Source organism: Amblyomma mixtum, chromosome 8 (genome assembly GCF_055824585.1).
Source record: "Amblyomma mixtum isolate Tamu chromosome 8, ASM5582458v1, whole genome shotgun sequence".
NCBI classification, from domain to species: domain Eukaryota; kingdom Metazoa; phylum Arthropoda; class Arachnida; order Ixodida; family Ixodidae; genus Amblyomma; species Amblyomma mixtum.
This window is the reverse complement of record NC_143019.1, coordinates 47,168,205-47,181,755: the sequence shown is the minus strand read 5'-3', so window position 1 is coordinate 47,181,755 and position 13,551 is coordinate 47,168,205. Positions and strand designations below refer to the sequence as shown.

General features: G+C 44.6%; 1 protein-coding gene across 5 annotated transcripts in view; it reads left to right on the top strand.

Annotated features, from left to right (window-relative positions):
• LOC149332281 (uncharacterized) overlaps positions 1–13,551 on the top strand; it is a 29,786-nt gene that overhangs the window by 1,074 nt on the left and 15,161 nt on the right. For 2 of the 5 annotated variants that reach the window (XM_089557179.1, XM_089557182.1), the window contains exons 2-9: positions 944–1,068; positions 3,062–3,151; positions 3,235–3,313; positions 4,782–4,894; positions 5,373–5,822; positions 8,434–8,614; positions 9,950–10,665; positions 12,010–12,118. In XM_089557179.1, coding sequence (XP_089413305.1) covers positions 944–1,068; positions 3,062–3,151; positions 3,235–3,313; positions 4,782–4,894; positions 5,373–5,822; positions 8,434–8,614; positions 9,950–10,665; positions 12,010–12,118 — 1,863 coding nt within the window. Of the gene's footprint in view, positions 1–913; positions 1,069–3,061; positions 3,152–3,234; positions 3,314–4,781; positions 4,895–5,372; positions 5,823–8,433; positions 8,615–9,949; positions 10,666–12,009; positions 12,119–13,551 lie in introns of all 5 variants that reach the window. The other 3 variants (XM_089557178.1, XM_089557181.1, XM_089557180.1) reach the window with 2 other exon arrangements.

Genomic DNA, 13,551 nt, shown 5'->3' with positions numbered 1-13,551 from the left:
AAGGACGCCCTGGGGAAGACCGCAGAATCCAGACTACAGGCTGCCCTTGATACAAAAAAGCGGGATTCCGTGCGTGCGGCTGAAATGCGTCGTGTTATTTTCATTGTTCTCTACGCATTGTAGTATTTATCCTAAGCAGCCAAGTGACTATTGCCAGGGTATGGCAGACCTTATTGTGTTGACACTTTCACGTGCACAGCTCCGTTGTGACCAGCGCGAGAGTGCGTTTATCTAGATACACAGCTTTCGCGATAGCCGACGCCCCTTTTGTTCTGTGTGCAGTCGCTGGCGCAGCTTTCTGCGGTGCCGCGCCCGCACGCAGTGCCATGTTTTTCAAGCGCAGCGTAGCAGTCCACCGTACGTTGACTTAGTCACAATAACGTCTGTGAAGATACGGACGAATTAGAGTTGTTTGGTCGACACCGGGCGTTTTCGGCCAAGGGTCCGTCACGTATACAATGTTTGTTTTTGTTGCGGGCGGCTGGTTTTCTTGAGGAAGACGGTCTCGCCTATTTTGGGACCACCGCCCCTTCGATGCGCACATGGTTTGACATTGCTCGAACACGCCCCGAAAACGCACTTCACGGGTCATTCGTTCGATTGCTGCAACATGGCGCAACGTAGTCATGCGTGGGGAAAGGCTGTATACATATACGACTTGTATTTTTTAGCCCCACGGCACTAATGTTGAACTTTTGTATCATCCACTCGGCCATCATCGCATTTGATATTGTTGTGGCTACATACAGGCCCCCCCAATCACTTGTTTGCAAGCAACAAAGCCTGCTCCAGCAGCTGTCTGAGGTTCACTGCTGGTGACTTGACTCCGTTGAATTTCTTAGTATTGAAAGCATTGATAGTTCTCAGAGTGTCGGCGTTGTATACATGCATTTTTTAACCTTGTTGGAAACAGGGGGGACATCGTGCTCACTTTCCAACGCAGGGAGCTTGGGAATGGACCACAGGTCCGACTCGCAATGGGTCCTGACCTCCAAAGATGGCACAGTCCACCCTCTGCCTGCGGCAATGATATTCATTGGCCGTCAAGAGTGTGACATCATTGTTGATGTGAGTTAGTTTCTGCTACTCATGTGTTTTGCTAAAACACAACTACTGCAGCGGGGAAAATCGATGGTCATGACCTGTCAGTACTGTTATCATCAAGATATACCAGGAGCTGTGCAAGATGCTTTAGTGTTTCAATTTTTTAATTGCTGTGTTGTTTGCAAAGTTGCAGTTTTAAACAGACGATGAGGACAAATTGAAGTTGGCCTATGTCGAAGCTTTTTTTCCTGCTTTGTGTCGTTGTGCTGTGAAAAACCCCTTCAAGATCATGAATGAGAGCAACTTCAAGTTTTGCTGTACCGATAAATTACAGCATTTCTATTCACAAAAGTAGTATTTTTACTGAAAAGAGAGCTTTTATAGCTCAGAAAAGGTAAAAAAAAGATTAAACACTGCTAAGGGTCATCACCATCAGCTGTTTTTGCAAGCTAGCTGCAGTTCATGAAGGTAGCTTTACACAGACCCCTGAGTCTGGGCTCTTCCAGAAGTGATCATGAAGGCCTTTTCACTCCTTATGTTGGGAGTATGATTCAGGTGGGAGGAAAATTTTTAAATCCAATGTTCTCAGCAATGAATATGTCTTTTGCTGCTGGAGAGACATCAACATAACCAGAGAGATCCATAGAATTTACTTTTACGAAGAACAGAAACTGGATGATGTTGCCTTCAGTGTTCCTTTAAGTCCTTGCTATTGTACACTACTGGAAGAAGCTTAGTATGATGTGCAGTTTTCGTCTAAAATGTACAACCCACTAAGTTAGCGCCCTGGTAATGCCGTGGGGCTCTTAAGCATCCCTGGAAGTCCAAAGCTTCCAAAGGATGAGGATGAAAGTTCCCTTCTCCCTCATGAGCTTTGGGATGCTGGCAGTGCATAGCGATCTGCATCACATGGCCCAAAAGCACATTCATTGGGCTGTATGCTTTCTACAAAAGCCCGTACAACTGACTCAAGGCCTGCAACTGACTCAAGTCTGGTGAATGTTGTTTGTGTGCGGTGAAAAATATGATGACTTAGGTTTGGTTTGGTTTATGGGGTTTAACGTCCCAAATCGACTCAGGCTATGAGGGACGCCGTAGTGAAGGACTCCGGAAATTTCGACCACCTGGGGTTCTTTAACGTGCACTGACATCGCACAGCACACTGGCCAGGTGAATGTTGTTTGTGTGTGGTGAAAAATATGAATCATTCTGTGTTGCATTACACACTTATTCTCAAGGATCTTTGAAGTCTAGGGCTTAAGTTGACTAATTTTCTTAAAGCCTGATCGTAAGTTCCAGACATAAAAAGGTTGTTTGTTTGAATTGTGTTCAGGAACCTATGTGTCACCTTTTGTGTATTACAGCAATTTCTTTCGGTAGCTCAGCGTGCTTTTGTCTCTGCATGCTTTTCCTGTGCAGACTTACTGTCAAAAGCTAACATATGAGTGAAGCATTTTGGGCAATTTTTTTTTCTCGATGTGGCGATGATTAGTCTCTTAATTTGAGGAGAACATGCTTCTAATATCTTGAGGTATTAATTTTGGAGTCTCTTGAACCTTGTTTTATGCATGGCAGAGTCCCCTCTTTATTTATTACTATTTTTTTTTTGTTTTGCATCCTGCTTATTTATTTGTTGTGACAGATTTGATTTGGAAGATTGAGCACGAGTCATTGTTGTTTTGGCTTTTTGCCTTTCATCAGTTATTTTATTTGGCACTTTTAATTGCACTTCACTGCAGTAAGTAAAGATGCATTGAAATAATATATGCTACAAGGGCCAGTACAGCTGCTGTAGATATAGTGACCATTCTAGGAAACATTTTAGTTTTGAACCTGGTCATAATGTAGACTGTTGTTCCATGCTTGAAATATTGGAAGCCGTTTGAACATGATGAGATGACTTTTGTGCAGGAATAAGTGAAACTAGTCATGGACGCCTTGCCAATTAAAAGCTACTTTTGCTTCTGGTGCGATTTTTTTTAATACCTTTATGCTTTTCTTTTTATTGTGTATGCAGTCTGCCAGTGTAGACAAACGACATGCGGTGATATTTTTCAACCCGAGCGACAAGTGCTTTCACGTGAAGGACCTGAACAGCGTCACAGGGGTGAGAATTCAGCGGCTAGGGATGTTCCTTCTTCATATTAGTTGTGCAAAGGCCAAATTCTGAATGCAGTGCTTCTCTTGCAGACATACCTGAATGGTGTGAGGATACCGGAACAGTCATACGTCAAGCTCAATCACTTGGATTCACTCCGTTTTGGATACGATATCCTTTACACATTCTTATTGTTGATATTTTGGTTAAAGGTGCAATGGAGAGGAATCTGAACTCGTCTTTTTGCCGCGGGAACTCAATCTGCACGTTCCGAGCATTCTTAGAAACTTCGACTTATTGCCCTGTGTGGCCGATTTCCCCAATTAAATTGAATTAACGTCCGGCTCCCGCCTTTATTTTTTGAATTCTCCCCGTACGATGGGTGGAGTCGACCAACACGCGGAGTGCCTTTCAGATAGCTCCGTGGAGGCTTTACTTTTGCTTTATTTTGTTTTTTAGGTTTCCGTGAATAAATAGTTTAATTCGCAGGTAATATTTCATTCGCAGGCAAAATAGGTCCGCAGAAATAAAACTACGCGCGGACTATTTGCTTCTACGGATTACTACGTATTACTCCGCCGATGGCAGAGCGGCAAGCCGCCACGGGACTGGGTGAAAGGCACTCCACGCGTTGGTTGACTCTGCCCACCGTACGGGGGAGAATTAAAAACAGAAAGGCAGGAGCCGGACGTTAATTCGATTTAATTAGGGAAATCGGCCACACAGGGCAATAAATCGAAGTTTCTAAGAATGCTCGGAACGTGTAGGTTGAGTTGCCGTGGCAAAAAGATGAGTTCAGATTCCTCTTCATTGCACCTTTAAGCTGTGGATTTGTAAACATCATGGTACCTGTGTCTCTTCTATCTGCTGGTTAGTAGAAAATAGCTTTGATAAACTCTTTGAGACCGTTTAAATAAAACCCTTCTGTTCTGTGCACTTCAAATGCCTTAGAAATGACTGTGGTCAACTACTGTAGTGATCAAGAAGTCAATGGGCAGTTCAGTCAGGAGAGCAGTGTGAATCTCTGCCATAACTAAGTCTTTTGAGTGTTGGGAACAGCAAACTCTTAACTGTGCCTGGCGACAAACATCTGTGGCAAGATAATTACTCAGACAGTTCAACCTAAGAAAGGACCTCGTTTTCTCAAAAATAGAAAGAATGCTGTGGTGAGAATATTATAGCTGACAGCCTACATGGCCAGTGCATTGTTGAAAAAGAGCTAATTTCAGCCCCTGCCTAGTACATTACAGCATGGCTGAAGAAGCTGTGCTAATTTTTTTTCTTTAAAAATTTGAAGCATTTTAGGATGCTGAACTACATGCTTTTGCTTGTTCAGTTTAGTGCTACAAGCAGATTGTTTTTGTAGACACAAATTTTGCTTTTGAGACCATGACACGGCAAACGCTTGGTGTCAGTGTAATGAACATCTTGATACAGCTTGTTTGACTTTGTTGGAGTATTGGAGTACATCGGAAGTCATCGACCTGACAGTTATATAAAAGTGATGACAGGAGATAGGTCCCAAGCATATGGAAGGTTACTAGGAATCGGGCCAAGAATTATGGAAAGGTGCCTCTGATTGTTTTTAGATGTCCATCCAAGCTTACAGCAAACATGGCCTTGACTGTAGCATCATTACGTCACGAGGTCTTCTGCGTCCACAAGACTGCTGACCGTGCAGTGCCTTCGGATCCTGCCTCACCCAAAAGGGCTGCATCTGCATTTGGGAATGGGGACTTGGTTATAAGAGAGGCAAGTCATGGAGCCAGTCTTCAGTGGTTTTTGATCATGCACACTTGTGTTGTAACCAAAAGAGAACTTATATCTTGTCTACCTTTTCAAAAGAGCTCTTCATATTTGCAAGCTTCCGTAGCGTGCTGTTTATGACATGTACACAAATTTTCGTATGTGAGAAAAGTTTACTTTTCGTGTAGAATGGTTGAAAAAGGTGGCAGTAATTATTTCTTCTGATTTACTTAAAAGATAAAGTCTATCCTGAGGCATTGTTTTGGACAACCCGTAACGTGTGTATGCTTTGGGCTAAAGTTTTCGACTAAGAATTGACTGAGGGGGTAACCATCCTACATTATTCTTCCACCATATCTTTTCTCCTTTTTTGCCGCATGGTTTGTGGCAAACCAGCGACGTGTTTGTTTTCATAACAGCGTGCCTTTGGTACAGTTTTTGATACAACATGGCATCTGATGTTTCTCGCATTTACTGAATGCAGGATTCCAGTGCCAACAAAACCTTCAGCCGCGATAGCCCGAGTTCTGACAGCTCTGACAGGATGCTACGTCGCGACAGCACGGGTCACAACCGGACATTTGTGTGTGAGGGCTCGAGCCCAGGGTCGGCCCAGTCCGCCAGCCCTGCTTTTTCCCCGCAATCTCCGGAAGACGCGATACCACGTCGGATGAAACTGTCCTCGCCACCATCTAGTTCCTCGGATCCAGTCCCGTCCTCTCCCTCGGCACGGAATGAACAGAAGACACCTTCCCTAGCTTCAGTTTTTAAGAACACCTCGGCATCAAGTCCACACAGTCCGTCATCTCCATCGTCTCCCCAGACACCTGCAGTTCCTCACTCCGGGTCCGATTCGGGGAGCCCCCAAAAAGTGTCTCCAAGTTCCCCGCCGAGTGCTGGGAAGGAGGGCTCCCTCTCATCCCCTGTGATGCAGGTGTGGTTGTGTGAATGTGGCTTATAGACTGTGCGGGTCTACTTTTATGCTGAGAATAAGGATGCACAGTGGCCTTGAGTGTTTGGCAATTTCTTTCCCTACAAAATTCATTGAAGACTCGTCATTTCTTGGAGCCAGTTTTTGCAAACTGGTGGCTGTGTGGGGTGAATTTTGAGAATTCTGCCATGGAGGTTATGGCTGACGTCCAGTCAGACACTCGTGGAAAAATTCAACAAACTTTTGGATCTCCCTACGTACCAGGTGCAGTTGTCGAGGGAAGGCTGATATATGTTGATGGGGCAGCCTTTTGAATATTTGCTGTGACGTCTCTTTATGAGGTGCTTGCTAATTTTGCCGTTCTGGGTTTTCATGAAAATATTCATATTTTGATGGCTGTTACTGTGGTTAATATGTTTGAACTTTAGTTTAGTTTAGTGAGCTGCGACTTTGCTAGGATTGTACAAGTAGCTAAGTAAGGAAGGGAACACGTCATAGGTGTTTAACTAGTGATTACTTCGTAAAAATTAGTGACTAGCACACTTTCTTATAAGCTGTAAATAGTTTTTCTGCTTGCCTATGATATTAAGAAGTCATTTCCACTTTTAGTGCAGAAATAAGCACAGAACTCCTACTTTGCGCAATCTCCTTGTTCCCTTTCTTATTGGAAGTTCCTGTACACGCCTTGTTAGCATTTATGTTTGGAATGAAAGAATGACATTTAAATGCAGACTCAGTCCCTCCCACCCTTTTCAGTTCTGGTTCCTTAAATCAGTGCACAGGAATATGCTTCATCTTTTTATATAACATCTTGCTGTTCTTCCTTGTTACCAAGTCATGCCCCATGTTTCCTGCCCGTTGCCTTGAGGCCTGATCTCACAAGGCACCTAATTTTGTCCTCGGAGGAAATTGTGCTTAACTTTCTGCACTGCCTTCATGGCACTTCCATGGCTGCCTGCAGAAGTTTGGCCAGCATACCGTATTTTCTGGTTTATAAGATGCACCCTTGTATAAGATGCACCCGCCATATATGCAGGCTGTCATTGAAAAAGTTGGCATATAAGACACACCCGTATATAAGACGCACCGCAGTTTACCCAGTTAGGCTAGTGAGGATCAATTCAACACGCTTGCGCGACCATCACAAAATTCACCGTACCGGTGAGAAATTCCTAAGTAACGCTAAGTGGTCGAAAAAGGCAACACTCACACCATTCCTGCCCACGTTCTAGAAAAAAAGAAAGAAAAAACGAAAAAACTCTCCCATATGTCCATAAGAACATTTTATTTCTTCTTAAAACCTTGGAAGTCTTCACCTTCGGATGCGCTATCAAAAAGTTCGCCCATTTCTGGTGGCAATGCGACTGAAACATTCTCTTCGCACTACGTACACGGAGCAAACAAAGTTGCAAAGGGTGGCTAAAAAAAGAATGCCGGCTTGTCCTGGCTTGTCTTGACAATGGCGAGAAGCATGATTGTCGTCATCGTTTGGCATTTCACATTACTTTTGCTTGAGGCCTCCGAAACGGACGTGTGTTTGTGATCCCGGAAGTCGTCATCCCCGCCGTTTCACGATAAAGTTCACCTAAAAAAAAGTTGCGCACGGCGGTCCCCGTATTGAAGTATTAACCCTGTTACAACTGCATCATTGCTAGTGATATTTTTTCAGTAAAAAAAAGCTTGAAAATGAACCTGAGTAATTTCTGAACTTGCGAAAACGAAAAATTCGCATATAAGACGCACCCTTGTATAGGACGCACCAGCAAGATTTTTGAGAAAAATCCGCGTCTTATACACCGGAAAATACGGTGGTTTAGTTCTTGACAGAACATTTGCATGAAAAGCGGGGCAGAATTAAGGAAACTGCTCTAACAAGCACTCAAATCTGCTTAAAATGAATACCTTTGTACCTACTTATGAACACTTTGATCTTAAATATGTTGCGAAAATACCGTCTTTAAGTTTCAGTTTCAGGTTGATAGTGGCCACCGTGGTTCTGGTTTGGCCCAATTAAATGAATGCTGCCAGATTATTATGCCTCAAATTTTTTCTGCATAGGAACAGCAGGCTGTCAAGAAGTCTATTTTAATGGCTGATACCACTCATGGCAAAAGTATATAGAGTGTGTTTATGGTAGTGCGCCCTTTTTTATTTATTCAAATACCCTAAGGGCCCGTGTGGGCATTACATAGGGGGGGAAAATAACAGTGAAAAAAATGCAACAGTATAAAACTTCAATGACTACAAAGGTCACAACTGCGTACACCATCACGAAATACACATAAACCACTGTAAACATGCATGTTCATCTGAGTGCGGTTTTTCACAATACACAAGAAGTAATGGAAGGGTCAACTTTACAACTCGAGGTAGCGTGTCAGAAAGACTTCAGATTTGTCGTGATCATTGAGAGATGCAACGGTTATTCACTTTGCTTGAGAGCCGATGTATGAATTCTGTAGTTTTCGTTGTGTGTGCCAAGAATGCTGTGCTGGTGCAAGGTCTGTTAGAAATTGCTGATGTCAGTAGCATAGAAGTACTGTTACTAGAGCAGCTAGCTTACTTATTGAATGTTTCATTGCGCTACGTCTTCCTGTTTCCTTCCCCTTGGTAGGATGCGGATTCCCTAGAGGACCTGAGTAAAACCGAGGACTCCCTGAGTACAGTAAGGGAAGTGTTGCCAGGCAGGCCACCTCCCACTAAGCCAACCACACTGGCCTGGAGACCCCTGCATTCGCCTGGCAAGGAGCGGGCTCCACCGCCTCCCAAGAAGGAACAGCGCGAAGAAAAAGGCTGTAAGCTGTCAGTGGAAGTTATTCTCCTTTGGCACCACTTCGATGAATTTTAGTGCATGGTTATTTCCAATTATGAATGACTGACCCAGAGGTTCTCGAACCCTTGCTCCATGGGACCCTTGGGTTCCTTGGAGCACATTTTGGTTTCCCCAAGTACCTAAATCTGTGCATGCCTCAACTCCCGCCTTTCTTGTGCCCACTAGCGGGCTGTTCCACTATACAGCCAACGATTACTGAGTTTGGCCATTTTCTTGAAGTGCTGTGTGTCTGCAGTGCCTTTTATTGCATGTCTGTTAGGCAGGGCAATGCAGAAGCAAGAACTTGTGGGGTTCCTTGGCATCTTTTGAAAGCAGTTGGGGTTCCCCAACACTAAAAAGGATAAGGACTCTTGCTCTGGCCTATTAGATGTGGGCAGGTTTCTTAGCATCTTAAGGGGCGATGTGGGGATCAGATCGCAAAAATCACGAAAAAAGTTGATTTTTGAAAAGTACACTTTTTGGCATCTCCAACACTGTTTCTATGTTCTACTGAAATATTTCACCCAAAAATAAACTTTAAGTGCTCCAAATAAATATATTTGTTGGCATCTACACATAGACAGTGTGTGCTAGCTTAGAACTTTCAGGCTTGTTTTCTCGAAAGTTTGTTTTGAGCTTAATACCTTGTTCGTGGAAAACATAGCACAGCAGTGGGTGCATGGATTTTTACCCCATTTGTTTTGTTGTGATCACTGAAATGTGGTCTGCGTCAAGATAGTCTCAGATTTACCATTTAGGCTTGCATATTTTTATTACACGGTAATTAGAGCATGATACATTCTAAACATAAAAGAAGGTGCATATTGTGTCCTTTATAAAAAAGAGCAGAGAAATTTAAAAAAATTGAGAGTCTTGATTTACACCACACTTCTTAGTAAATATTAAAAGCATTTACAGACCTGTAGCTTGTTTTTTTTCATGCTAGGCTTTCCACAAGCAAGCAACATGGGAACAACATATAAACAATGATAAAAGGGAACCTACTGGAGGTTTCATTGTGAAACTTTATATCTGATTGTTTGATGCTGTTTTAAGCCAGTCTGCCAAATTTCATCACTCTAAGTCGAAAAATAGAAAAGTTGCCTTCGATCCCCTTATCCCCCCTTAACAGAAGCAAGTAGCTTCTGGCCACACGAAACGTTCAGATGGTTATGTTGAGTGATTGGTTGTGCCCATTACTGTCCAGTGGATTTGATTGTTGCCTCATTAAGTGAGTTCGCATATTACTGTACTTATATGTTACGCAAGAATAACATTTGCGAACCCTTCATAACCGCGCGGTCCTCACTTTCCACAGCCGACGAGTCATCTCCCGGGGACTCTGCCGCCAAGTCGACGCCCTCCAAGGATGAGCAGTCACCGTGTCCCGACACTCCCGCATCCCAGACGCAGGCGTCTGGCTCTAATTCCATGGCATTCACGATCCACTTTGACGACAACGTAGCTGGTGGCAGCAAGCCTCTGGCTCTCAAGGACAGCATACGGAAATTCGCACCCCCGAAACCAGAGTCAGAGCGGACGCCGTCTAGGACGCGGGCCTCTCCGGTATCGAAGTCTGGTGGCGAGTCATCGGCTAGTGGTCGCAGGACACCCACGAGTCCCATCAATGCGGCCGACTTGGCAAAAAGGCGTTGGAGCGGTGCGGAAGCGAGCCGCGGAGGAGCAAGGAGTGGCGCTGGAGGATGGAGTTTGGATGTCGAGTCGTCCCGCCAGGCGAGGCGGCAGGATGAACGCCTGAGTGACTCGGCGTCATACCTGATCCAGAGGATGCTCAACGATGGACCGACGCGGGTTCCTCTGCCGGGCCCTGCCTGCGGAGCATCTTCGACGGCGTCACGCGTTGAGCCAGGCTCTGGCCCAGAGCAGCTTTTGTCTCCCGCCGACGACCGAAGTGAGACTGGAACGTATACGGTGGAAACAGATCGAGTGGACCCAGCTGTGGAGGAAGCTCGCCGCAAGATCGACGAGGTGTTTGGTGTTTCTTCGTACAACCACCCTGCCAGCCTGGAACAGGTGAGCAATAGCCCTTGTGAAGAAATGCAGTATTGAGGAGTATGTTACGAATTTTCTCATTAAGGATGCCCCATGGAAAACATTTAACAGGAAATTTATTTAGGACCAGCCCCGCCGTAGTGGCTCAGTGGTTACGGCGCTCGGCTGCTGACCCAAAAGACACGGGTTCGATCCCGGCCGCGGCGGCCGAATTTTGATGGAGGCGAAATTCTAGAGGCCTCTGTGTGCTGTGCAATGTCAGTGCACGTTAAAGAACCCCAGGTGGTCGAAATTTCAGGAGCCCTTCACTACGGCGTCCCTCATAGCCTGAGTCGCTTTGGGACGTTAAACCCCAATAAACCAAACCTATTTAGGACCAATATCATAATAATGCAGTTGTGTGGACCCTTGATTCAGACTCCAGGGGACTGGAGATTTTTGTTTGAACTGTCAGACATTTGAATTATCAGAAGTGCATCCAAGTCTAATTGGAATTTGGTTAATAGGTATTTACTAGGAGTGCGCAAATATTCGAAGTTTCGAATACGAATCAAATGCGTTTGTTATTCGGTCCATTTTTGTACTGGAGAATGTTCATTGCGATCGAATACTGCACAGAGTTTCATAAATCCGACTGCAGCATTTACGTATTTATTTATTTATTCATGTTACCCCTAAAGACCCTCCATAAGAGGGTATTACATGATATTTGCAGCATAGCCATAATGGCAGTCACATTTCAATGGAGGTGAAATGCTAGAGGCCTGTGTACTGTGTGATGTTAGTGCATGCTTAAACTGCAAGTGGTTAAAATTACCCGGAGCCCTTCACTACGGCATTCCTTATAGCCTGAGTTGCTTTGGGACGTTAAACCCCATAAACCATAAACCAAAACCCGGAATTGATTTATGGGCTTATCTCTCCTTGCCCATGTTTTTGGGTATGAAATGCTTCCAGGCGACACGCTACTTATTCAGAGGAACAAATTCAATGAAACTGAAGCAAACTGCAAAGTGAAAGTTTAACTCCAACTCCTGTTCTTTAACCCGAGACAAGCTCATGTCCATGCAAGATCTGTCATAGTGGTGCGGTTAAAGCGTTGGATGGTTGAGCCGTGAAGGATTGTGGTGATTGGTGTCTTTTGATAGGGTAGCAATGGTGTCACATGTGGACCTGACCATGTATATCTTTATATCACTCCAGATTGAGCTTAATTGTCTGTCGTGAAGACTTTTACTTACCAAAGGTAATTAGGTGGGCTGAATTATGTGCTGTTTCTTACTTCCATGCTTGTGCACCTGCAGTCGCTGATAAGAACTGAAGAGACATTTTTCTTCTTTCTCTCACTCTCTCTCCTGGTTCCAGTACCAGAGGACGAGACCAGAAGGTGAAGGGCCCTCTGGTTCCAGACCCAGGAGCCAGGGTAAAGTTCAGAGCTTGTGTTTCAAGTTCGGTGGTGGTGGTGGCTTTGCATGTGAGTATAGGTGTGCACGGAGCCCTGCTCGCTTTTGCTGCCTGACTTTCCTCCACAGTGCCATATTTCACTGTTGCTTTTGCTGATGCTGTTGTTATGCGATCATTGCTCGTGGGACTAGCTGTGATTCGCTGGAATTGTGTGAACAAGCCCCGGTGGTTGTTGCAGCACTGAATTTATCAGATTTTCCTGCACTTCCCAACAAACATGGCGTTATTTGTGGGGCTTTATAGTATGGAAAAGTGTTATCCGTCCGGGGATGATAGCGCAAGTGATGGGGATATTGGCTTAGAGTTTTATTATTCATGTTAAGAAGATAGTGACGAAACTTGAAGAGAAACAGCAAGGGCAGGAACATCAGCATTGTAAATTGATTTCAGACTTCTCAAGATAACTGCAGCGGCTGAATTTCAATGGAGGCGAAATTCTAGAGGCCCCTGTACTGTGCGATGTGAGTGTATGTTAAAAAACCCCACCCCCGCCGCGGTGGCTCAGTGGTTACGGCGCTCGGCTGCTGACCTGAAAGACGCGGGTTCGATCCTGGCCGCGGCGGCTGAATTTCTTGAAGGCGAAATTCTAGAGGCCCGTGTGCTGTGCGATGTCAGTGCACGTTAAAGAACCCCAGGTGGTCGAAATTTCCGGAGCCCTTCACTACGGCGTCTCTCATAGCCTCAGTCGCTTTGGGACGTTAAACCCCAATAAACCAAACCAAACCAAAAAACCCCAGGTGGTTGAAATTTCTGGAGCCTTCCAATACGGCGTCCCTCATAGCCTGAGTTGCTTTGGGGCGTTAAACCCCAATAAACAATGAAACAAACTTCTCAAGATAAGGTAATGTTTCCAATTTAATAGTTGCAAGGTTGCCAATAAATGTGACTCCCCATGTGTTGTTTGTTCGGTACTACTTTGATTTTAGATGTATGCATGGTTATCCTGCACAATGAGTAGATATCCCTTGTGAGCCATGTTGATTCCTTTTTTTTACAGTCCAAGCTTGCTGCTTTATATGCTGCATGGCTTGCCTCAGTGTCCGGAATTAATTGCAAAGCCACTAGAATTACTTTTGCCCTATTGGCTGTTGAGGGCAGGTGGCGTTATCTTTGCACGTTTTCTTTGTCACATTGTTGTCGGCCTGCTAAAGATTTCGGGACACCCGTTTCCCATCTATACAGTTTTTGCAAGGCAATTATTTCATTGGTCAATGATCTTTGCTTGTATTCAATTCTATCATAGCTGTACAGATTTACACTTGCAGCGTTAAGGTGAGTTTAAAGAATTTCGCCATTTGTTCTGTTACACGGAATTCGTGGCCTTCATTGCGTCTTTTTATTTTCATCTTCATCTACCTATCTTTGAGAGTCACATCAGCAGTTCATGCAGTTTTGTACAGCAGTGCTTTTCATGCGATTTTCATCCTTATACGATGAAACGAA